At 46.8% G+C, this 26,424-nt stretch overlaps 1 protein-coding gene across 1 annotated transcript in view; it reads left to right on the top strand.

Annotated features, from left to right (window-relative positions):
* Positions 1–20,617: 20,617 nt before the first annotated feature.
* LOC126109526 (barH-like 1 homeobox protein) overlaps positions 20,618–26,424 on the top strand; it is a 191,094-nt gene continuing 185,287 nt past the window's right edge. Inside the window, exon 1 of the mRNA XM_049914546.1 lies at positions 20,618–20,749. Coding sequence (XP_049770503.1) covers positions 20,618–20,749 — 132 coding nt within the window. The remainder of the gene's footprint in view (positions 20,750–26,424) is intronic.

Consider the following 26,424-nt stretch of genomic DNA (forward strand, 5'->3'; position numbering starts at 1 on the left):
CCATAAATATGTGATCATGCTCAGATCTATGATGTTGAGTAAACAACTCGTCGTATTCCTGTGGAACTACGGATCAGAATACTTTTCCATGTGAACGGGTTGCTTACGCAACAAAATTTATCTCGAGATGGAAAAATGTAAATGAGTGTTTGGCGTCATTGGCCGGGAGGCCCCTTGCGGGGCAGGTCCGGCCGCCTTGGTGCAGGTCTTACTACATTCGACGCCACATTGGGCGACCTGCGCGCCGGATGGGGATGAAATGATGATGAAGACAGCACAACGCCCAGTCCCTGAGCGGAGAGAATCTCCGACCCAGCCGGGAATCGAACCCCGGCCCGTAGGACGGCAATCACCCACGCTGACCAGTCAGCTATCGGGGCGGACATCTCGAGATGATCAAATATTGATCGAAAATTATGTCAAATTCCGCCTCAGAGGATACGATACGCAAACGCTTAAACTACGACAACACACGGAACACCGTATGCACGATTGACTGAGAGGTCGTGCATACCGCCTCCCTCCCATAGGCTACCTTGACCACTATGGCGTCAGAAATGACATCTTGCCACAAAATTAAATAACAAGATGAAATTTTTGCAAGTTCTGAAAAAGTGGACCTTATTCTGCACAGGATAAAAGAGGAAAAAAAAGAAAAAAATGTGTCTAATGCACAATACTGTTCTAATCTCCGCCCTCAAGGAACTTTACATGTTGTAAACAAAAACATAAACATCTACAGCTGAAACACGGAAATCATCGCACGAGCCATCTACGTAACATATGACGCCCAACGTCAAAGTACATATCTGAATGAAACCTTAGCGTCTCCAGGTTTAACGACTGGCCGGCCGCTGTGGCCGAACGGTTCTAGGCGCTTCAGTCCGGAACCGCGCTGCTGCTACGGTCGCAGGTTCGAATCCTGCCTCGGGGAGGGATGTGTATGATGTCCTTAGTTAGGTTTAGGTAGTTCTAAGTCTAGGGAACTATGACCTCAGATGTGAAATCCCATAGTGCTTAGAGCCATTTGAACCATTTTTTTTTTCTTTTTTTTTTGCGTAATGAATGTTCAATCAGCTTACGGAAATGCAGCCAGGTAGTGGTTTCGACAGGCGCCGATATTTTGGCAGGTGAACATCCAGTCATTTTTAAGGAACAAACGCAATGAGGGAGCAGTTCTTATATTTCGCAAGCCTTTGTTCCGCTTCGGCAGGTTCAAATGGTTCAAATGGGTCTGAGCACTATGGGACTTAACTTCTGAAGTCATCATGCCTAATATTTATACAGTTGCTGACAGGGCCGCGAAATGTTGAAAATATTGGCATTCATTTCAACTGAACATACTGAAATATTTCGAAAACTACACATCGGATCAGAGAAAGTTACAATTCCAATTCGTTTGTCTTGCAGGGGGACATCCAACGATACCACGTTCGACCCGCACCTCCCCATCCCGCGAGTGGGTGGCAGGGAGGCAACTTTGAAACCTCCAAAGAGATCTGCCGTTTTTTTTTATCGCAGATTACGATTCTACGGCAAAATCTACATGCGTTTGGTCCTTTGACCATAGATACTAGTAGACTGGCCTTGCTGTGCAGAAGCTATAGGGCTGGTGTGGCTCCAACATAAACCACGTGACTGTCGGCAAAACGTGGCGGCATTTCAAATCAGCGGTCTGCCATCCTATGTTTGTATCGTATTTTACCCACATTTCTCAGTTGACTGCCAAACGCATCCAACAAAAATTACTTTTTTATTTGCGAAAAATTATGTCAGAACTACATTTGACCTGGATTTGTTCACAGTACCATTTATAAAATCTAACAAATACATCGAACGCCCCTCTGGTGGGCAGCGGGACGAAATTACTATAAACTATCAATTAAAGTAAAATGTCGTTAAAATTCTTTTAAACGGTAAGAGTGGGCTCGTGTCAAAACTTCTAAAATTGCATTCGCCGCGTTTTGAGCTCTAGTCACTTATAAAAGAAAATGGGATATGGGAATTACGTCAACTATAGGTGCCAAAATTGTCAACTTTAGGAGCAGGTCCATTTTAGAGTATCAATTTTAGGTGCACTTCAAAGGTTCAGTTCCTACTATTTTTATAAAAGTTTAAACTATCAGTTTTAAAAAAAAAAATGATATTTTAGATGAAAGGTGAGACTTTGAAGTTTCAGAAAATAATTTTGGAGCCTACATTTATTTAATAGTATCAGAAGGTAGAAAAAAATTCTCTTCACCTGTCGACTATAGGTGCTCTTACCTTATTATAATCTCACTTGTATCTACAAAAAGGCGCGTATGTGCAGATGGCTTAAAGTTTTTCCATTTCAGGGCCTGTATCCAAAGCTGCCTTCGGTTTTCATCCTTAGGGAACCTATGAGTAGGAACGAGAAACAGTTATACTTACTTCTGTAACCGAATTATCACAGGTACTTTCGAAAATGGAATATGAGTGTGACTTTACAGGCATCACTTTCAACACTTTAATTTACGTGATACTCTATTTCAAGTGTAAAAAACGTAAAATTCACTTCAGCAGATTTCCATAAACGCATCTGCACCATCATAGGAACACTTACACGTGAAATGTAATGCCATTTCCCCCGACAAAACGCTGAGTACAGCCGCAAGCGCAACACGAAACAACCATGTTTTGCCAACATTCACGTGACTTTAGCCCAGAGATGTTGGAGCCACGAAAATGACGTTAGGGCCAGTCTATTATATATATGGTCGAAGGTTTGCTCTGAACCATTTTCTTCGTTCTTCGTGAGCTCAGGTCGCTGTGTACCGCCTGTTATGATGCGTCGTAGTTCGCTACACGGCCACGGTGGCGCATCGGGCAGTCCGCTGATCGATATGTCGGAGGAATACAACGTTGCGAAGGCGCTTTCCAATTATAAGTTATGAAGTACTGGCCCGTCCTGGCCAGCATTGAGGTGGGGTCCCGCGTGCCACTGTATATTCTAGGGCCATTGAGTATCATGTCGTAAATTACGATTACGTACCCATTTCTATTCGTCCGACTACAGCGCCATCTGTAACGAAACAAAGAAAATCCTTCAGTCAAAACGTATGTAAATTTTGCCGTAGAATCATAATCTGCAAAAAAAAAAAAAAAAAATAATAGGGAGGGTTCCCAATCAAAAGTTCAAAAAGTTTAAAGTTGCCCTTCGCCATACACGCACTAGGTGGGGTGGGGGACCAATGGGGTATCAATGTCCCCATCCGAGAGAAGCAAATTGGAATTATAACTTTTTTTGATCCGATGTATAGTTTTCGATATTTCAGTGTCTTCAGTTAAAATGAACTCCCTGTACATACAAACTGCTATTACGGTATGTTGATAATTTTTACTTATGGACCGTCTGACAGCAACTGAATAAAACACAATTTTAGTGCCATACGCGTTTCGCCTTTATTTTCTGCAAGGCATCATCAGTGGCCTGGAATATGTACCTATGTTTGCTATTTAATTAACATTTTTGTCGCTGTGCCTATAGGTTATAAACAGTTCTGGTGGTTGGTATTTCCTATTAAGTAGTAATGTTTTGAACTGTACTTACAGGTTGCGTGGACAATTTCTTACATATTACGCTCCTGTTGCATTTTTGGTGTTGTTCTTCTTCTTATGAATACCAATTTTCGGTTTTTTTCCACATTCAACAGCACTATGAACTGAACGCTCGTTTCAATGCAATGTTTTGGTTTCTGTTGCCAACTGTCAAATGTTCTTGCCAAAGATCGATGTTATTGCCAAACTTTCGAGTGTAATTATTGAAGTATCTGTGAATTGTCCACGCAACCTGTAAATACAGTTCAAAACATTACTACTTAATAGGAAATATCAACCACCAGAACTGTTTATAACCTATAGGCACAGTGACAAAAATCTAAATTAAATAGCAAACATATGTACATATTCCAGGCCACTGATGATGCTGCGACGGATTTTTTTTACGTGTGTGCGTGCGATGCACCAGTTGTGACGGATTATACGTTGCTGCTGCAATGCAATTTCTTTTATAATTTTTGTTCACCTACCCCTTTACAGCGGTAGATCTTCGCACGTAAACTCCTGACTGCAGCTACTTACGAGATCACAGAAAAGCAGTGTTGAGGAAACTGTAACCTCACAGCTACACGCCGGAGGCCGCTATAAGTAAAATTTGCTGAAAATTGTCTATGTACTTTAAAGACTAACTAACCTAAGGACATCACACACATCCATGCCCAATGCAGGATTCGAACCTGCGACCGTAGCGGTCGCGCGGTTCCAGACTGTAGCGCCTAGAACCGCTCGGCCACCTCGGCCGGCTTTAATCTCCTTTTTGTTCGTCATTGTTCGTTGTATTTGTTCTGGGCGGACGTCCAATGACACCCGTTCAAGTTCATCGTTGATCTCTTCAATCGGTTTTTGTTACAGAGGGCATTTAACCCTCTGACCGAACACGCTGAGCTATCGCGCCGACACGCACTCAGCTACGGGCGCCACCATTTCCAGATAGGCGCAATAGTAATTACTTCGTAGTCAAAAATAAAAGGCTAGAGTGAATTTTATGATTTCTGTCTATTTTCATTACACCCACACTTCAGAATAAAACCAATGAATCTGTTAACGTTTCCCTTAAATATATTTACAATTACAAAGTAGATTGCTAATTACACTAATACGAGGTGCATTCAAGTTCTAAGGCCTCCGATTTATTTTCTGCGGACTGGAAAGAGATAGAAACATGCGCATTGTTTTAAAATGAGGCCGTGGTCATTGTCAATACATCCCAGAAATGGCAGCACCGTACGGCAGATGGAATTTTACCACCAGCGGCGAGAATGAGAACTGTTTTAAATACTTAAAATGGCGACGTTTTCCTAACTTGAACAGCGTGCAATCATTCGTTTTCTGAATTTACGTGGTGTAAAACCAATTGAAATTCATCGACAGTTGAAGGAGACATGTGGTGATGGAGTTATGGATGTGTCGTAAGTGCGTTCGTGGGTGCGACAGTTTAATGAAGGCAGAACATCATGTGACAACAAACCGAAACAACCTCGGGCTCGCACAAGCCGGTCTGACGACATGATCGAGAAAGTGGAGAGAATTGTTTTGGGGGATCGCCGAATGACTATTGAACAGATCGCCTCCAGAGTTGGCATTTCTGTGGGTTCTGTGCACACAATCCTGCATGACGACCTGAAAATGCGAAAAGTGTCATCCAGGTGGGTGCCACGAATGCTGACGGACGACCACATGGTCAAGCAATGTTGACACGCAACGACAGCATGAATGGGACTTTCTTTTCGTCGGTTTTGGCAATGGATGAGAGGTGGATGCCATTTTTCAGTCCAGAAACAAAGCGCCAGTCAGCTCAAGGGAAGCACACAGATTCACCGCCACCAAAAAAATTTCGGGTAACCGCCAGTGCTGAAAAAATGATGGTGTCCATGTTCTGGGACAGCGAGGGCGTAATCCTTACCCATTGGGTCCCAAGGGCACTACGGTAACAAGTGCATCCTACGAAAATGTTTTGAAGAACAAATTCCTTCCTGCACTGCAACAGAAACGTCCGGGAAGGGCTGCGCCTGTGCTGTTTCACCAAGACAACGCACCCGCACATTCAGCTAACGTTACGCAACAGTTTCTTCGTGATAACAACTTCGAAGTGATTCCTCATGCTCCCTACTCCCCTGACCTGGCTCCTAGTGACTTTTGGCTTCTTCCAACAATGAAAGACACTCTCCGTGGCCGCACATTCACCAGCCATGCTGCTATTGCCTCAGCGATTTTCCAGTGGTCAAAACAGACTCCTAAAGAAGCCTTCGCCGCTGCCATGGAATCATGGCGTCAGCGTTGTGAAAAATGTGTACGTCTGCAGGGCGATTGCGTCGAGAAGTAACGCCAGTTTCATCGATTTCGGGTGAGCAGTTAATCAGAAAAAAAATCGGAGGTCTTAGAACTTGAATGCACCTCGTAAGTGTGGCACATGAAAATTATTTAATGTTATGATGAATTAACGTAAATTTTATAAACGAGCTACACTGATGTGACAGAAGGCATGCGATACCTTCCAATATCACGTCGATACTCCTTTTCCCCGCCGTAGTGCAGGAACTCGACGTCGCATCGACTCAACAAATCAAACTTCCTGGCCGATTAAAGCCGTTTGTCTGATCGGGACTCGAGCTCGGGACCTCTGCTTTTCGGAGGCAACTGCTCTACCAACTTCCTTTTTTTTAAAATCTCATTTTTCTCTCTATTGTTTGTTGAATTTGTTCGGGGCGGACACATGATTATACCCGTTCAGGGTCAACGGAACCGACCGATCCCACCTGTCTGCTCTGACTCATGACGTATGGGTGTTGAGGTGTGTGACGTCATTACGGCAGGGAGTTTATGATTTGGTTGTGTTTGTAGATGTCTTCTTGTTGTGTTTTATAGCGCCCTCTGTTTGTGTGTGTGGGGGGGGGGGGGCGACCTACTTTGCAGCGCCGAAATTTGTTCGTGGTAATTTTTTTTATCTATTTTTCTCGAGTTGTAATGTTTTGTGTGTTTATTGTGTACTGAATGTGTTTTAATTTATGTAGGGATGTTTGACTTTTGAATTTTTGAGGTGGTGTGGTTTTGGTTTTGTTTTTCGTAGTTGTAGGTGTTGGTTTTCTCGTATCAACAGTTATAGTTGACCTATATAGGTCAAGGGAAATGACCGATTCCAATTAGCATAGTTTCATATGTGGGTCTTGGTGTTTTGGTATCGTCAGCTGTGGTCAAGTGAAATGTCTGATTCCATTTTTCGTAGGCGTTGGTGTTTTGGTATCGTCAGCTGCAGTTGACCTATATAGGTCAAAGGAAGTGTCTGATTCCTATAGATTTTTGTAATTTTTTTGTTCGTCATTTTGTGTGTTTTGGGAACATGGTGTGTTTTTGTACTGTTATATTTAGCGAGTCACCTCCCTAAAACCCCCAATTTCCCGCAGTTGTCCCGTTAATTTGATTGTATTTTTGGAGGGAGATGTTATTGTCTTATTTATATGTATTTACGTTTGTTCCCGTGTGTACGTAGTGACATGATAAGCGCCATATTGGAGACGCTTAGCATAATCCATTTCCGCCATATTGATGTCGTCATGGGTCAAAGCAGACGGGTGGAGTCGGACACTTCCGTAATTCCCCGCCCCCAACTGAGCTAACCAAGCACACCTCGTCCTCACAGCTCTACTTCCGCCAATAACTTCGTCTCCTACATTCCAAATTTCACAGAAGCTCTCCTCCGAACTTGCTGGCACACAGTTTTAATCTGCCAGGAAGTTGTAAGTAGACTGTATAGGTTTTTTTATTGGTAACGCCACATAGCCCTCTGTATGAAAATCACTGGCTGTGCTGTGTGCAGTCTGTGGCTGGTTTGCATTGTTGTTGGCTATTGTAGTGTTGGGCAGTTGGCGGTTAACAGCGCGTAGCGTTGCGCAGTTGGAGGTGAGCCGCCAGCAGTGGTGGATGTGGGGAGAGAAATGGCGGAGTTTTGAAATTTGTAAGACTGGATGTCATGAACTGCTATATATATTATGACTTTTGAACACTATTAAGGTAAATACATTGTTTGTTCTCTATCAAAATCTTTCATATGCTAACTATGCCTATCAGTAGTTAATGCCTTCAGTAGTTTGAACCTTTTATTTAGCTGGCAGCAGTGGCGCTCGCTGTATTGCAGTAGCTTGAGTAACGAAGATTTTTGTAAGAGATTTGTGAAAGGTATAGGTTATTGTCAGTCAGGGCCATTCTTTTGTAGGGATTTTTGAAAGGCAAATTGCGTTGCGCTAAAAATATTGTGTGTCAGTATAAGCAAAGTCATGTATAAATTTTTCTAAGGGGACGTTTCAAAGTTTCATATTGGCGCCCACTCCGCTCCAGAGTGAACATTTCATTCTGGAGGTTCATCAGATCGTTGGAAGTCCCCTGCAGAAATACTGAGCCACGTAGCCTCTGCAGCCGTCCATAACTGCAGAAGTGTTGCCGGTGTAGGATTTTGAGCACGAACTGACCTCTCGGCGATGTCCCATAAATGTTCGATGAGATACGTGTCGGGCGATCTCGCTGACCAAATGATTCGCTCGAATTGTCCCGAATGTTCTTCAAACCAGTCGCGAACAGGTATGGCCCAGTGACATGATGCATTGTCTTCCATAAAAATTCCACCACTGTTTGTCGCAGACAGTTTCTGGCTAGCCTAACATAACCATTTTCTATCGATGAGAGGTGCAGTTGCATCAGAAGGCACAGTTCATTCCATGTAAACACAGCCCACACCATTATGGTGCCACCGTCATCTTGCACAGTGCCTAGTAAGAAAGAAATGCATATGATAAACAGGTATTCATTCGACAAATATGTTATACTAGAACTGACATGTGATTACATTTTCACGCAATTTGGGTGCATATATTCTGAGAAATCAGTATCCAGAACAACGACCTCTGGCCGTAATAACGGCCTTGATACGCCTGGGCATTGAGTCAAACAGAGCTTGGATGGCGTGTACAGGTACAGCTGCCCATGCAGCTTCAACACAGTACCACAGTTCATCAAGAGTAGTGACTGGCGTATTGTGACGACCCACATGCTCGGCCACCATTGACCCGACGATTTCAATTGGTGAGAGACCTGGAGAATGTGCTGGGCAGGGCAGCAGTCGAACATTTTCTGTATCCACAAAGGCTCGTACAGGACCTGCAACATGCAGTCGTGCATTATCCTGCTGAAATGTAGGGTTTCGTAGGGATCGAATGAAGAGGAGAGCCACGGGTCGTAACATATCTGAAATGTAACGTCCACTGTTCAAAGTGCCGTCAATGCGAACAAGAGGTGACCGAGACGTGTAACCAATGGCACCCCATACCATCACGCCAGGTGATACGCCAGTATGGCGACGACGAATACACGCTTCCAATGTGCGTTCACCGCGATGACGCCAATCACGGATGCGACCATCACGATGTTGTAAACAGAACCTGGATTCATCCGAAAAAATGACGTTTTGCCATTCGTGCGCCCAGGTTCGTCGTTGAGTACACCATCGCAGGCGCTCCTGTCTGTGATGCAGCGTCAAGGGTAACCGCAGCGTGGTCTCCGAGCCGATAGTCCATGCTGCTGCAAACGTCGTCGAACTGTTCGTGCAGATGGTTGTTGTCTTGCAAACAGCCCCACCTGTTGACTCAGAGATCGAGACGTGGCTGCACGATCCGTTACAGCCGTGCGGATAAGATGCCTGTCATCTCGACTGCTAGTGATACGAGGCCGTTGGGATCCAGCACGGCGTTCTGTATTACCCTCCTGAAGCCACCGATTCCATATTCTGCTAACAGTCATTGGTTCTCGACCAACGCGAGCAGCAATGTCGCGATACGATAAACCGCAATCCGATAGGCTACAATCGGACCTTTATCAAAGACGGAAACGTGATGGTCCGCATTTCTCCTCCTTACACGAGGCATCACAACAACGTTTCACCAGGCAACGCCGGTCAACTGCTGTTTGTGTATGAGAAATTGGTTGGAAACTTTCCTCATGCCAGCACGTTGTAGGTGTCGCCACCGTCTTCAGAAATACACCCAAGACCGAAGGCAACACTAGAACCAAAGTAGACCTCCCAAAAACATGTGCACAGTACAATTCAAGAGGCTGTCGAACTACACGCCATGTCAGACAGCATCAGCACGACGAGGAAAGGTACAATGCCGGAAAAGTATGCTAACCTCCAGGGCAGGCAACTGGAGCGTTAGCGGCAACAAGGCAGAAAATACTCCTGGTGGCACTTTACCAATAAGAATAATACTAAGTCCAAATTAATATCAAGGAGTAGAAGGCGGTTAATACGAAGGCATTTCGGAAAGTAAAGATACACCGTACGCCAGAGGAACAGAAGAGTTTTGGCGAGGAAGTTGGCAACACTGGTGTTAACCTTGAACCATTAGCTTTCTCCTCGCGGTCGTTCGGCAGTTGAACGTTGCTTCTGGTTGGAGTAGGTCGTGTTTAAAATGGCTGCTTCGATTCAGAATCCCGCCAAATGCGAAGTGCCCTCCGTCATACGTTTTGTTCATGCAAAAGGTCAGCGACCAGCGGATATTCACAAAGGAATTGTTTCTGTTTATGGGAACATTATGAATCGACAAAATGTAAAGAAATGGTGTCGTCATTTCTCTGAAGGTAGGACCGATGTTCATGACGAACAAAGGATAGGTCGGCCATCTGTGATCTTTGATGCTCTTCTTTGGAGAATGGAGGAAGCAATTCGTGCGAATAGACATCTCACATTCAAAGAATTGAATCAGATCATGTCGGACGTGTCAATGACAACTCTTTATGACGTTGTGACTGTCAAGTTAGGGTACAGGAAATTGTGTGCGCGCTGGGTTCCAAAACCGTTAACGAAAGAACACAAAAAGAAAAGGATGGGCTTTGCACTCGACTTCCTCACACGCTATGCTGAAGCAGGTGACGAGTTCCTTGATCACATTGTGACAGGTGACGACACGTGAGTTTATCACCATACACCTGAACCCAAGCAAACAATCAATGCAATGGCGCCATTCGAATTCACCAAAAGCCAAGAAATGCAAAACGTCGATTTCAGCGAAGAAAATCGTGGCTTCTGTTTTTTTGGGACAGACAAGGCATTCTTCTGTTGGAATTTATGCCTCCTGTAACGACAATTAATCCTGCTGCATATTGCCAGACTTTGAAACTTCTTCGATAGCCAATTCAAAACAGACGCAGGGGAATGCTGACAAGTGGAGTCCGCTTGCTTCACGACAACGCTCGGCCTCACACAGCGCTCGTAACCGAAGCACTACCCGAACAATTCAAATGGGACGTATTGGACCAAAGCCCGGACCTTGCGCCCACCAACTTCCATGCCTTCCGTTACCTGAAGTCACATCTCGGTGGAAAATCATTCCACGACGATGAAGAGATCAAAGATGAAGTTGAAATGTGGTTCCGACAACAGGCGGCAACCTTCGATGACTGTGGGATACAAAAGCTTGTGCACCGACTTGACAAATGTTTGGATAACGGGGCTGATTATGTCGAAAAATAACAAATAATCCAGTTAATAAGATGTAACAGACGTTTTCTAAATAAATGTTCTATTTAAGGACTGCGAGCCATTGTATCTTTACTTTTCGAAATGCCCTCATAGCTTCCACCAACCTGAGAGACTCTACTTGTTGTGGCAGGCCTCACCGACTTTGGGAGCAGCAACACGTAAACAACAGCGAGATCTCAAACAGTGGAGGTTTCAACCCTGGGCACGGTTCACTCAGCTTCAAACGTCCTGGGTTCGGTCGTCGGTTACAGCCCCTCGGTCCAACAGTGCATCCACGCCGCCAGCGGTCCCGGCCTCCCCCCGCGCTGCTGACGGCCTCGCTCCATCCGAAGCTGAACTGCCTGACACACACGACGACCCGGAATACTAGCCGTGGCACCAAAGATAGTACCTCAGTACTGGCTATCGATAACCGCTGCTGCTGCCACCCACGGACAAATAATACTAGCAAATCAGTGGCACCATTAACACAAGAAGGAATCGAGACGCCACTACCGCTATTACACGATGAGAAGTTGTGAACGACAAGAACGCGAGCCACAAACGGTTCAGACAGCTTTACCAATGCACTGCCCTTTTACACCTGTGTGCCTCTCACTTGCACAAGCTTCCCTAACTGTAACTTGCTCATTCCCACTATCTCACTAGACCATCGCTCTAAGTCGCTGATACCCATCCAGTACTAATCGGAAGTTCTCACTCACTCATTGAGACAAACTCATTATCTTATAGATTGATACGTGTTACAAACCGGACATAATAGGAAGGACCAGATCCCTTTGATTTTTTCTTTTATCACTCGTTTATTACATCAGAGAAATACACATTTTAAGGCAAAATTTAACTACATGAAATATTGCTCCCAGTAAAGGTTAACATAAGCAGTGACAAAACTTAGTTCTCTTAAGGTTTTCTGCTGGAAACAAATTTTACGTAGTCAATGCAAGGTTTATATCAATTTAGCTCAAACACGTAGCTAGTGATTGAATCACGACACAGACACTTTAACAATTTCGGCAACAAATAAACAGCGTGAATTTGTACTCACAGTAACCAACTACTCAACAGCCTTGCCATTGAATAAGTAGTAGGCCATTTGGAGCGAATTAGCAACACCCAGCAAGTAAGGGAGTTAATACCAACAGCCTTTAAATGTCTTGCTCCCCATTAAATAAAAAAACTTACAGTAATTAAATGAATAAAAAGTCAAATGCGCTACGCTCCACTCACACTCTTCAGTGGAACCCAAACCAAAATGCAGATTCCATCAACTGACTAGCACTGAGGTCACTCTAAAGCTCATCTCTGTGTTCCCAGACACACGTGGGGCAAACTTATACAAGACAAGATTTTGATGGGAGCACATCAGTAAAACCGGTAGTGGAGCTAACTCGTGCCACTGAAAATCAAGGTACTAGACCGGGGCACAAGGTGGTAAACAATGAGGTTGCCTTAGTGCTATGCCGGCCGCGGTGGTCTAGCGGTTCTGGCGCTGCAGTCCGAAACCGCAGGACTGCTACGGTCGCAGGTTCGAATCCTGCCTCGGGTATGGGTGTGTGTGATGTCCTTAGGTTAGTTAGGTTTAAGTAGTTCTAAGTTCTAGGGGACTTATGACCTAAGATGTTGATCCCATAGTGCTCAGAGCCATTTGAACCATTTTTGAACCTTAGTGCTATACTGCGACCCAAAATATTAATTAAAATGGCCAATTCAAAATTAAGAACACATAAACCATCGTTAATTAACGAGGAGTGACACCAGGTCGCTCGAAGGGATGACAACACTTAATTGAAAAGACGAATGCTGGAGGCGGCAGTGTCACACCTTCTCTGAGTTTTAACCAGGAGTCACTTTCCGCTATACAAGTAAACATTTAACCAAGCACAAGGAAGAAACCCCAAAGAGAAAATTCAAATAAAACCCCCAAAAGATTATAAAGGACAGGGAACCCCACCTATTTAAATTCAAAAGAATTAGCTCCCCCCGAAGGCAGTGTAAACGCTAGGACTACACTTACGATGCCACCAAAATTGGTTACAAAAATTCTTACACATTTGCTCCTTTTCTTTAAAAGAAACACAAGGCTGCTTAACTTCTGCTGGACGTCCGGTATGGCTTGTGTACGATACACCAGGCAGCAACCCAAGCTGGGCCGTCGCAAGGCACGGCGAGCAAAATCAGGAGAGCAGACAGGCAGGCAGCCGACACACATCCTCCCTCCTGAACCGGCAGACCGCGTACGACCGACTCCACATACACGTGGTTGCTTCCCACCTCGTACCTCGCGGCGTCTCAGCAGGTAGCCCGAGCAAACGTCAACTGCCACTCGCCCCGCGAATGCGGAAACAACAAGGCAAGCAAAGATAAGAAAGATCGAAGGATCGATAATGGACATCCAAGAGACTGGAGCGCCAGTAACGAGCGCCACGGCTCATAGATCTTATAATTAAATTTTCCCTGAGACATTTAAGTCTTATCTTTATCTACGATAATGATGGAAGCAGACGATACGAAGTAAAATTTGTGCCACATCAGGGACTCGAACCTAGGTCGTTTTGGTCATTTTTTTAATGTATCAAATGGCTCTTTTTTTGTTTCTTTTTTTTACGAGTTTGATGTCCCAGCAATCTACTTTTTTTTATTGAACAAACGGAGAGTATATATATATATATATATATATATATATATACAAAGCAACAGTTCTTCAAGGTACCAATTAAACATATACAAATGAGTGTTAGGTAAACAAATTGTTAGAATAACATTGAATACACAAAATATAACACAGCCTGTTGTCTTTGTTTTTTTTTAATAATTTGTATTGAACAAACTAAAAGTACATACACTCCTGGAAATGGGAGAAAGAACACATTGACACCGGTGTGTCAGACCCACCATACTAGCTCCGGACACTGCGAGAGTGCTGTACAAGCAATGATCACACGCACGGCACAGCGGACACACCAGGAACCGCGGTGTTGGCCGTCGAATGGCGCTAGCTGCGCAGCATTTGTGCACCGCCGCCGTCAGTATCAGCCAGTTTGCCGTGGCATACGGAGCTCCACCACAGTCTTTAACACTGGTAGCATGCCGCGACAGCGTGGACGTGAACCGTATGTGCAGTTGACGGACTTTGAGCGAGGGCGTATAGTGGGCATGCGGGAGGCCGGGTGGACGTACCGCCGAATTGCTCAACACGTGGGGCGTGAGGTCTCCACAGTACATCGATGTTGTCGCCAGTGGTCGGCGGAAGGTGCACGTGCCCGTCGACCTGGGACCGGACCGCAGCGACGCACGGATGCACGCCAAAACCGTAGGATCCTACGCAGTGCCGTAGGGGACCGCACCGCCACTTCCCAGCAAATTAGGGACACTGTTGCTCCTGGGGTATCGGCGAGGACCATTCGCAACCGTCTCCATGAAGCTGGGCTACGGTCCCGCACACCGTTAGGCCGTCTTCCGCTCACGCCCCAACATCGTGCAGCCCGCCTCCAGTGGTGTCGCGACAGGCGTGAATGGAGGGACGAATGGAGACGTGTCGTCTTCAGCGATGAGAGTCGCTTCTGCCTTGGTGCCAATGATGGTCGTATGCGTGTTTGGCGCCGTGCAGGTGAGCGCCACAATCAGGACTGCATACGACCGAGGCACACAGGGCCAACACCCGGCATCATGGTGTGGGGAGCGATCTCCTACACTGGCCGTACACCACTGGTGATCGTCGAGGGGACACTGAATAGTGCACGGTACATCCAAACCGTCATCGAACCCATCGTTCTACCATTCCTAGACCGGCAAGGGAACTTGCTGTTCCAACAGGACAATGCACGTCCGCATGTATCCCGTGCCACCCAACGTGCTCTAGAAGGTGTAAGTCAACTACCCTGGCCAGCAAGATCTCCGGATCTGTCCCCCATTGAGCATGTTTGGGACTGGATGAAGCGTCGTCTCACGCGGTCTGCACGTCCAGCACGAACGCTGGTCCAACTGAGGCGCCAGGTGGAAATGGCATGGCAAGCCGTTCCACAGGACTACATCCAGCATCTCTACGATCGTCTCCATGGGAGAATAGCAGCCTGCATTGCTGCGAAAGGTGGATATACACTGTACTAGTGCCGACATTGTGCATGCTCTGTTGCCTGTGTCTATGTGCCTGTGGTTCTGTCAGTGTGATCATGTGATGTATCTGACCCCAGGAATGTGTCAATAAAGTTTCCCCTTCCTGGGACAATGAATTCACGGTGTTCTTATTTCAATTTCCAGGAGTGTATGTTTCACTGACACTCTACCCCTCTCCTCTCATACTGCAATTGTCTCCTTCGCTCTTTCTACTACAACCACGGTCTACTATCTTCCCGTATTTATTATTTTTCGGTCTCATTCCCAGTGTCTCTATCTTCTCTTTCAGCATGAAACAGCACGAATATGTTCGCACGCCAAAATGATGAAAAAATTTTTGAAGGTAAAATGAGACAGGCGGTACCCTACATTCCAGTCAGCCTTTTAAACAGGAGCATATCCGCCTTTTTTTGTACTCCGATAGCAGCATTCTTTCAGTAGTTTCCTTCTTTTTCCCTACCACAGGATGGGTACTTACTCATTGAAGGACCTTATGGACCAGTAAAACTTCGACACTTTACTTTTTTGCAACTGGAATGATGCAGAAGTAATTATACACCTCAGACCGGATTTTACGTGCACAAAAATTGTGCATATGCTTCAGTACTTCAGCATGAGTTGCCCACAACTCTTCTGAAGATAATGGAGACACTTTACAGCATACGTCCCTTTATACACTTTTTGCCTCACATTGGATTTTTCGTGCGTATTTTACGTGCAGAAGTAGTATGACTTTGAACCTCTGTATCTCGAAAACGGGTAAAGATATAAAGAAAATTTTCAAAGTTGTTAGAGATCGGGGTCTTAAGAGTATAACGTAAAACTTACAGCCATTTGCGATGCTTAGCCTTGGAATGTGCGGCTCATTTTTGTATTTTGAGACTGATAAAAATGTTTGGAAACGGGAATATGGCTCTTCTAGATAAATGCCTAGATAATACGACACTAAAATTTCAGCAACTTGCTGGGGTTATTTATAATGTAGATTTGACCTCATACCGGTTTTGACGTGCGTATTATACACTACCCTATCAAAAGTATCCGGACATCCCCAAAAACATACGTTATTCATATTAGGTGCATTGTGCTGCCACATACTGCCAGGTACTCTATATCAGACACCTCAGCAGTCATTAGACATCGTGAGAGACCAGAATGGGGCGCTCCGCGGAACTCACGGACTTCGAACGTGGTCAGGTGATTGGGTGTCACTTGTGTCATACGTCTGTACGCGAGACTTCCACGCTCCTAAACATCTCTAGGTCCACTGTTTCCGATGTGATAGTGAACTGGAAACGTGAAGGGGCATGTACACCACTAAAGCGTGCAGGCCGACCTCGTTTGTTGACTGAGAGAGACCGCTGACAGTTCAAGAGGTTTGTAATGTGTAATAGGCAGACATCTATCTAGACCATCGCACAGGATTTCCCAACTGCGTCTGGATCCACTCCAAGTACTATGACATTTAGGCGGGAGATGGATTTCATGGTCGAGCGGCTGTTCGTAAGCTACACATCGCGCCGGTAAATGCCAAACGACTCCTCGCTTAGTGTACGGAGCGTAAACATTGGGCAATTGAACAGTGGAAAAACGTTGTGTGGAGTGACGAATTACGATACAGAATGTGGCGATCCGATGGCAGGGTTTGGGTATGGCGAATGTCCGGTGGACGTCATCTGCCAGCGTGTGTAGTGCCAACAGTAAAATTCAGAGGCGGTTGTTTTGTTGTGTGATTGTGTTTTTCATGGACGGGGCTTGCATCCCTTGTTGTTTTGCGTGGCACTATCACAACACGGGCGTACATTGATGTTTTAAGCACTTTCTTGCTTCCCACTGTTGAAGAGCAATTCGGGGATGGCGACTGCATCTTTCAACACGATCGAGCACCTGTTCATAATGCACAGCCTGTGGCGGAGTGGTTACAAAACTATAACATCCCTGTAATGGACTGGCCTGCACAGAGTCCTGACCTGAATCCTACAGAACACCTTTGGGATGTTTTGGAACACCGACTTCGTGCCAGACCTCACTCTCAGACATCGATACCTCTCCTCAGTGCAGCACTCCGTAAAGAATGGGCTGCCATTCCCCAAGAAACCTTCCAGCATCTGATTGAACGTAATGCCTGCCAGAGTGGAAGCTGTCATCAAGGCTAAGGGTGGGCCAACACCATATTGAATTCCAGCATTACCGATGGAGGGCGACATGGACTTGTAAGTCACTTTCAACCAGGTGTCCGGATACTTTTGATGACATTCTTGAACCGCGCATTTACTTTCAAAACGTTTTCTTATTTACTTTATTTACTAGCGATTCATCAAGAACATTAACATATTTAATCACACTATGTGAGCGTTGAAGTAGTTGCCAGAGGCAGAAATAGCTTTATTTTTTATTTTTTTGACAGTATGAGCTTTCGGGCTGAGAAGCTTGCCGCTCCCTTTCAACACGGCCGTAGTCACGACCGCTCACAACAACCTCTGAAAGACTACACTGGTGCAAATCTGCAACACACCAGATTACTTTAAACTAAAAATTTTAACAACTCACACAAACACATAAACTATGCAAAAAAAATGGTTCAAATGGCTCTGAGCACTATGGGACTCAACTCCTGTGGTCATAAGTCCCCTAGAACTTAGAACTACTTAAACCTAACTAACCTAAGGACATCACACACATCCATACCCGAGGCAGGATTCGAACCTGCGACCGTAGCGGTCGTGCGGTTCAAGACTGAAGCGCCTTTAACCGCTCGGCCACTCCGGCCGGCATAAACTATGCACCCCGTAAGAGGGATGGAAATGGTACAAAACACTCACATTAAAAAAAAAACTTACCACCGAAAGTGCAACTTGTTTTTAAAAGAAAACTCTTACGGTGGAAGGGTAGCAACTTTATATAGTAAAATAACCATGTAAACAAAAACCCACGAAATGCAGTCTCACATAAAATGTACAAACATGCTTTACATTACACATATACAGCCTCTCAAAATGATAGGCAAGATAAAAACATATTTAAGGAATTCGGCCTTTACACCTTAAGCAATAAATTCGTTAACACCGAATCCGACAAACATGACAGAGGCAGCTATTAACGTACGGTAGACCGACAGACAGACAGACAGACACTAATTGCCTAACAAATGCGGACAGGGGACAGACGAGCAAGCTGGGGACGAGAGACTGACCAAGAAAACAAGTAGAATTTAACAAGTAAATGAAACAACATATCACCAACCACTTAACTTCTAATAAACTGCGATGTCTGGCGAAGACTTGGCGCAGCACCCCCAAATCGCTCTCCCGAACCTTCCGCTGCCAGCCGCTTCAACGGACGCAGGAAGGCGCGCCGATCTCCCGTCTCACGGCGTCGCAGCTCGCACCGGCCAGACCGATGTCATGGGTTGACTCCTGTTGCTCTCGTGTCGGCCGCGAAGCCACTACCCCTCGCTATACGGCGCGGCCCACTGGACTCACGTGGGGACCTCACATGCGCCGACGCTCAAGACGGACAAGTCATCTTGCGTCTCAGTGCGCGACCGACCAACCGATCGATCCAAGCGCCAATGACCATTGACTGAACAAACTCGAGCAGACTGGCGGCCTAACACATACTCGCACTCCGGACGACAGACAGACACTGACTGCCCCACACTGACCCGGCTGACCAACTGACCAGACTCGCCGCCTAGCGAGTTTTTTTTCTTTATTGCTATTTTTATACCTGTTACAGGTAGGCCACCAGCGGCATAATACGCCGCTCCCGCTCTTCGGCCACAGAGAAAAGGAAAGATACAAATGAAGACAATCAAAGAATAAACAGGGTGGTTATATAGACGGAGACAGACACTTTTAAAATAAAATACATGGAGCCGTTCACGGGCGTACAGTCCAGGATAAAATTGTTCAGACACGTGGACACACACAGAGACGATAATTGGCACACGCGAACATTGGAGCACAAAACGAATAACACTGGAACACTAGAGCACGATCGACGTCACACACAGAAACACGTGGCGATGATCTCCGGCGCGCGAAAGTCCACTAAGCGTGTACGGGGACCTGCCAAGAGAGGAGGGAGGGGGTGGGGGCGGGAGAGGGGAGAGCAGAGATGCCAAGGGCAGGGGAGATGGTGGGGAGGGAGGAAGGGAGGAGGGGGTAGGGGAAGCCCGGGGGAAGAGGGGTGGAGGAAGGGGGGATGGAGGGAAAAGGAAAGAGAAGGGAGGGAGGGTGCCCAAAGGAAAAAAACACAGGAAGTGGGAGGGGAGGATCAAAGTTGGTAGGAGAGGTAGATGGAGGGGAGGAGGGCAACATCAGGCAGGGGGATCTGGTGCAAGTCACCTTGGTAAGGAGAGTGGAGAGATGGAGAGCGGGTGGGACGTGGAAATACAGGCACGGCAGCGGGCGGGGGTGGGAGAGGATGGGTGAGACAAGCGGGTGAGGAGGATCGAGTTTACGGAAGGCGTAGAGAATCCGAATCTGTTCGAGGAAAAGGAGGAAGTGCGGGAACGGAATGAGGTCGTACAGGATCCGCGTGGGGGAGGGGAGACAGATGCGATAGGCGAGGCGGAGAGCGTGGCGTTCGAGGAGTAGGGGGGGGGGGGCGGAGATCCAGGCCGGAAGGGCGTAACAGAGGATAGGGCGGATGAGGGATTTACAGGTGTGGAGTATGGTGGAGGGGTCCAGACCCCACGTATGGCCGGAAAGGAGCTTGAGGAGACGGAGTCGGGAGCATGTCTCGGCTTGCAGTGTCCGGAGATGGGGGGTCCAGGAGAGGCGACGGTCGAGGGTGACTCCAAGGTACTTAAGGGTGGGGATGAGGGCGATAGGACGGCCATAGATGGTGACATAGAAGGAGACGGAAGGAAGGGGTGGTTTTGCCTACAATGATCGGCTGGGTTTTGGAGGGATTGGCCTTGAGCAACCACTGGTTGCACCAAGCGGTGAACCGGTCAAGATGGGATTGGAGAAGGTGTTGGGAACGCTGCAGGATGGGGGCAAGGGCAAGGAAGGCGGTGTCATCGGCAAACTGGAGAAGGTGCCGCTTAGCGAGCTCATAGCGCCCCTTAAATGCTCGTGAACGGGAAACCTTTCCCGTTTCCCACCAGAGGGAGACACCAAAGCTGCGTCTGCCACAGTGGCGCCACCGCCAGGAACGGAGGGCGACTGCTTCACACTACGGGGCACATTCTGTTTCATGCATACCTATTATAACTTCTTTAGAAATGATTGATATCCGCCGGTATCGAAAGGTTGCTAATACTCATCGGGCTCGGTTACTCACAAAATGTGCGCAGCCTCCGACGAAGGCAGCGCAGCGTGTTGACGAGTCGTGGCTGTGTTTTTCAGAAGGCGACGTCAGAGAGGCGATCCTGAGCGGACGGGCGCCATGGCGGGACACGAGGTGGGCTGTGAGGAGGACCCGCTCTCTGTGGCGCTGCAGCTGCCGGCGGAGTCCGGCTCTGACGCCGAGGAGGAGGGAGAGGACGCAGGGGGCCCGAGGAAGGCGGCTGTCGGGGGCGTGCGGGGGCGGCGGAGGCGGCCCGGCGGCGACGCGGGCGCCAGGCAGCCCTGCAAGTTCTCCATAGACAGCATCCTCGGGCTGGGGACGGCGGTGAGTGCTACCTCGGGTCACCTCTCTTCCTCCTTCACTTATTTGTTTTTTTAATTGCATCCTAAGGGGGGAAAAAACGACGCACCACGAAGAAATTATCCGAGTGGGACGGAAATCGCTAGCTGTGATTTACATGTACAGACAAACACATGCCGCGAGGGATTAGCCGAGCGGTCTGAGGTGCTGCAGTCATGGACTGAGCGGCTGGTCCCGGCGGAGGTTCGAGTCCTCCCTCGGGCATGTGTGTGTGTGTGTGTGTGTGTGTGTGTGTGTGTGTGTGTGTGTGTGTGTTTGTCCTTAGGATAATTTAGGTTAAGTAGTGTGTAAGCTTAGGGACTGATGACCTTAGCAGTAAGTCCCATAAGATTTCACACGCATTTGAACATTTTTGACAAACACACGAGTACAATTTCAGAAAAATTTGATGATTCATTCAAGAGGAAGGGCTTCACAAATAGAGCTGTGCTCCACCTTTGGCCCTTATGCAAACAGTTATTCGGCTTCACATTGATTCGTAGTGTTGCTGGATGTCCTGAAGGATAGCGTGCTGGATTCTGTCCAATTGGTACGTTACATACGCAAACGCCAGAGCTGGTTGGAGTGCTCTATCCACGAAGCTCCAAACTTTCACAGTTGGGGGGATATCCGCCGAGCTTGCTAGCCAGCGAAGGTTTGGCAACACAAAGCACAGGATGGCCTGCCGTGAAGGGCACCAAACGGGCCATCGAATAATTAAATGTTTCCCTGAGGAAACATTAGTGTAAGGCCATAGAATGTTTTCGACATACATCTGTGGTGTAAAGGTCTGGCAGACAACAACCAAAGGGCTCGTCCTGCTGTGAAATGAAACGGCACCCCAGACCAGCACTGTTGGACTGCACGGAGGGGGAGTGTCCCGCCACTATGCCAGGCACATCTTCGCTGCTGATTGGGGCTCAGCTCGAAGCAAGACTCATCACTACTCCACTCAATGAGATTCCAGGCCGAATACGTGTCTGGAGATGTCCCAGAGGTCGACTGGATAGCAACCTGACCGTCGCCTACTGTACAGCCGAACAACCAGGCATGACGGGCTGAGGTGCCATTTCTTTTCGCAATTGGACCCTGTTGGTTGGCCGGCCTATGTGGCCGTGCGGTTCTGGGCGCTACAGTCTGGAACCGCGCGACCGCTACGGTCGCAGGTTCGAATCCTGCCTCGGGCAGTGATGTCCTTAGGTTAGTTAGGTTTAAGTAGTTCTTTCTAGGGGACTGATGACCTCAGATGTTAAGTCCCATAGTGCTCAGAGCCATTTGAACCTCTTGGTTGTCATCCGCAGTATCCTCACAGCACAGCAGTACGCTGACGATATTCCACGCCCCGTTTCGTTACCCTTCATGGCAAGCCATCCTGGGCTCGTATTTCAACAAGATAATGCCTGTCCGCGCATGGCGAGGGTTTCTACTGCTTGTCTTCGTCCTTGCCAAGAACTACCTTGGCCACCGAGGTCACCAGACCTCTCTCCAGGTGAGAATGTTTGGAGCATTATGGGCCGGGGCCTCCAGCTAACTTCGGGTTTTGACGACCTAACTCGCGATACCCTTCAGAAGAGCATCCAGCAGCATCTACATCTACATCATACTCCGGAAGCCACCTAATAGTGTGTGGCGGAGGATACTTTCGGTATGTAGGATAATGTTGATTGTCGGTAAAGCAGATGCCAGACTGAGATTCATTGGAAGAATCCTAAGGAAATGCAATCCGAAAACAAAGGAAGTAGGTTACAGTACGCTTGTTCGCCCACTGCTTGAATACTGCTCAGCAGTGTGGGATCCGTACCAGATAGGGTTGATACAAGACATAGAGAAGATCCAACGGAGAGCAGCGCGCTTCGTTACAGGATCATTCAGTAATCGCGAAAGCGTTACGGAGATGATAGATAAACTCCAGTGGAAGACTCTGCAGGAGAGACGCTCAGTAGCTCGGTACGGGCTTTTGTCAAAGTTTCGAGAACATACCTTCACCGAAGAGTCAAGCAGTATATTGCTCCCTCCTACGTATATCTCGCGAAGAGACCATGAGGATAAAATCAGAGAGATTAGAGCCCACACAGAGGCATACCGACAATCCTTCTTTCCACGAACAATACGAGACTGGAATAGAAGGGAGAACCGATAGAGGTACTGAAGGTACCCTCCGCCACACACCGTCAGGTGGCTTGCGGAGTATGGATGTAGATGTAGATGTAGATACCACTATCTGATCCTTCCAAACCTGTTCCACTCGCGAATAGTGCGTGGGAAGAATCAATGTCGGCAAGCCTCTGTATTGACTCCAATTTCTGCAATTTTTTCCTCGTTGACAATATGCGAGATGTATGTGGGGAGAAGCAATATGTTGTCCGACTCTCCTGAAAAGTTCTGTCCTGAAATTTCAGTAGTAACTTTCTACGTGACGCACAACGCCTCTCTTGTAACGTCTGCCAGTGTAGTTTGTTTATCATCTCAGTAACGCTCTAGCGCCAGCTAAACGATCCCGTGACGAAACGCGCCGCTGTTCGTTGTATCTTCTCTATCTCCTCTATCAGTCCTGTCAGTCACTACTTGCATGACGGCGAGAGGTGTACCAACACGGTACTGACTTGCTCAATTTGAGAAGCTCTTTCTCTTAAATAAATGTAGTGGTAGATAGGACAGCTTGGCTGTGGAAGTGGAAGGGTAGCCCACAACATAAACAGTATTCACAATTACAAGCACTCAATCTTTAATGATCTTCCAGCAATGAAGGCTCTTAACAAATCTCAAGCAAGGGCATAAACTTGGTTACAAACATATGTTAACCTTCAACCAATGAATAACACCAATAAAGAATTACCAGTCAATAAACCTAGGTAAAGGACTGCTTTACAAGAATGCTTAAATTAAATAAAATCATGAAAGCTAAGTTACAAATCTTATGTTAAGCTTCAACAGATGAATAATACCAATAAAGAATTCTCATTTAAATAAGACATAGATAGGAAAATGCCTTACCAAAATGCTTGAATTGTGTAAAATCATGAAAAGCTCAGTTACAAAATTTCCTCACAAACTGCTTAGGAATTTACAGCAAATAAACAAGTTTGATCTGTTTAACCAGAAGGTAACTGCCAAGTCCAAGCGACCGAAGCCACTCAGAGCGGACGACCGCCCCCAACGCTGGTCATCAACCGACATCGTCACGGCCCAGTGGCCGCTGTGCTAAAACAGACTAACGTTTCGGTAAGCGACCGACATCAACACAGGAGTAGCAGTGACTGAAGGTCGGCGTACGCCTTACGAAACACGGCACACCCTGAAGCGGGAGCAGGCACAGCTGACTAGCGGCCATACAACCGCGAGCAAACAAATCTCACGCCGCCCGTACTAACGCGGGAAATGATAGCGAGCGACAAGACGCCACGCGCAAAGCAGCAACCGTGCCTGCCCCTCGACCACAGAATGTGCCCTGTCTCCTTGTCTATGGTAATACAATTTATAGCACACAACAAACGATTTAATAATGGCATTAGTTCAACGCAAGATCAGTTAACAGTTAGGTCCAGTAGAGATTTACCCACGGATTTACCTTCAAACCAACTTCCGGACCACAGGCGGAAATTAGTAAACTTGGCATAAGTTTTCATCAGGCCGATAAACAAGAAATCAAATTAAACAGTACCCAAAATACATTCACGATACGCAAGCCCTTCAAGACCTTGCTATCTTAGAGTTATCATTAACGGCGAAACATACACAAATGAATGACAAGAAAGTCACCATTGAAAGCAAAAAAACGCACCACAAAGGTTAAATTAATTTGCAGACGATCCAGTCACTGAAAGCTCAGTTTCACAAGATTAGGGCTAACCCCACTCGGCAGCAATACATTTGTGTGCGTGATAACTAGGTTGCCCAAACAGGACTCCAAAACCCAAAACAACAGGTCACACGTTAGCTGTCTTTTTCTCGGATACTAGGCACCACCGGGCTAAGACAATCGCGACGAAAAAAAAAAATCTCTGAAATTACAGCTGCCTGCTGCAAAACAAATGAGTCAGGGTGCTTGAACGTAAAGCACAAGCCACTGTTCCAGCCGAATCGTAACCTTTTCAATGCACATACGGACAGAACAACACACGTGGGCATAAAGGGAGCAGTAGATGCGTATCGAGCAAACTATACTGCGCCAAAATACGACCCACGTCACGTCCACAAACCGGAGCACTGCTCCCGGAGCCGGTGTCTGCTCGCTGGACTGCCGCAACTCTGTCCCCCGGAAAGCGATGCTGACTGCCGCCTTGCTCAACGCCCCCTTCTCGGCCGTGCACAGCAACTCTTCTCTTGTCGCCTCAGAGTGCGGCCGCCATGTCCATTCTCCGCTGCTGTCCGCCCCAGACTCCCTTTACTCGCACTCACTCCCCCGTTAGGACCCGCTCCGACAGGAGGCGCTCGCGATCGCACATAGTGCCTGTGGTGTCACAGCCAGACACCACACTTGCTAGGTGGTAGCTTTCAAATCGGCCGCGGTCCGCTAGTATACGTCGGACACGCGTGTCGCCACTGTCAGTGATCGCAGACCGAGCGCCGCCACACGGCAGGTCTAGAGAGACGTACTAGCACTCGCCCCAGTTGTACAGCCAACTTGCTAGCGAAGCTACACTGACAAATACGCTCTCATTTGCCCAGACGATAGTTAGCATAGCCTTCAGCTACGTCATTTGCTACGACCTAACAAGGCGCCATAGCATTTGATAATTAATATTGTGAAGCCTGTACAGTAACGAGAGATGTACAACAATTATGGATTAAAGTTAAGTATTCCAGCAACTACGTTCTTTTCTTACTAGACTCAACTACTTTACTGTTCCAGACATCACGCCAGTCTGCGTGAGCTTAATCGCGTGCCTTTCGGCTTCCTCGCATAGTGACTTGGCTGTCTTGCCAAGCCACAACAGTGCCAACCTCAACCAGAGGAGTAATCGATAGCGTCTTGCGCCCGAGAGCCGCGTCACGGCTCAATAAATAATCTAGTTGTTGGTTTTTTTTCGCCTGTACACGTGAAACATTGCAACATATCTACCGATTTCCGTCCGATACGGATGATTTTTTCGCCGTGAGCCTTTTTTTTGGGTTAGGGTGTATTGACTTACAACCTGATCAAATTGTGCTTCTTTTAAATGCATAAAAAACGTAAATTAATGCAAATGGGTAGGGAAAACAGTTTGAAAAAAGAAACGCTCGAAGTTCTTGTGATATGACTGATCTGTAAGCAACAAATAAAATAGACTAGATAAACATGTGATACGCCTTTGAATGACTTACAGTTTGCCGCATGATACATCTGCTGGTCAAAGAATACAAATCTGAATAAAGCTAAGATAATGGCATTTAAAGGAGTTAAGTCAATCAGGTCAAAATCTCTTATCAGTAACTGAATAACTGAACATGTCAACAGTTGTAATAATATAGTACCCCAAAAAAGTTACCAGCATAATACAGATACAAACAACGAGCTTCATCAGTTTCAGTATATAAGAAAATAAAACTTTGGTAAAAACACACAGTTACTTGACTGTTTGCAACAG

The sequence above is a fragment of the Schistocerca cancellata genome, chromosome 12 (genome assembly GCF_023864275.1).
Source record: "Schistocerca cancellata isolate TAMUIC-IGC-003103 chromosome 12, iqSchCanc2.1, whole genome shotgun sequence".
NCBI classification, from domain to species: domain Eukaryota; kingdom Metazoa; phylum Arthropoda; class Insecta; order Orthoptera; family Acrididae; genus Schistocerca; species Schistocerca cancellata.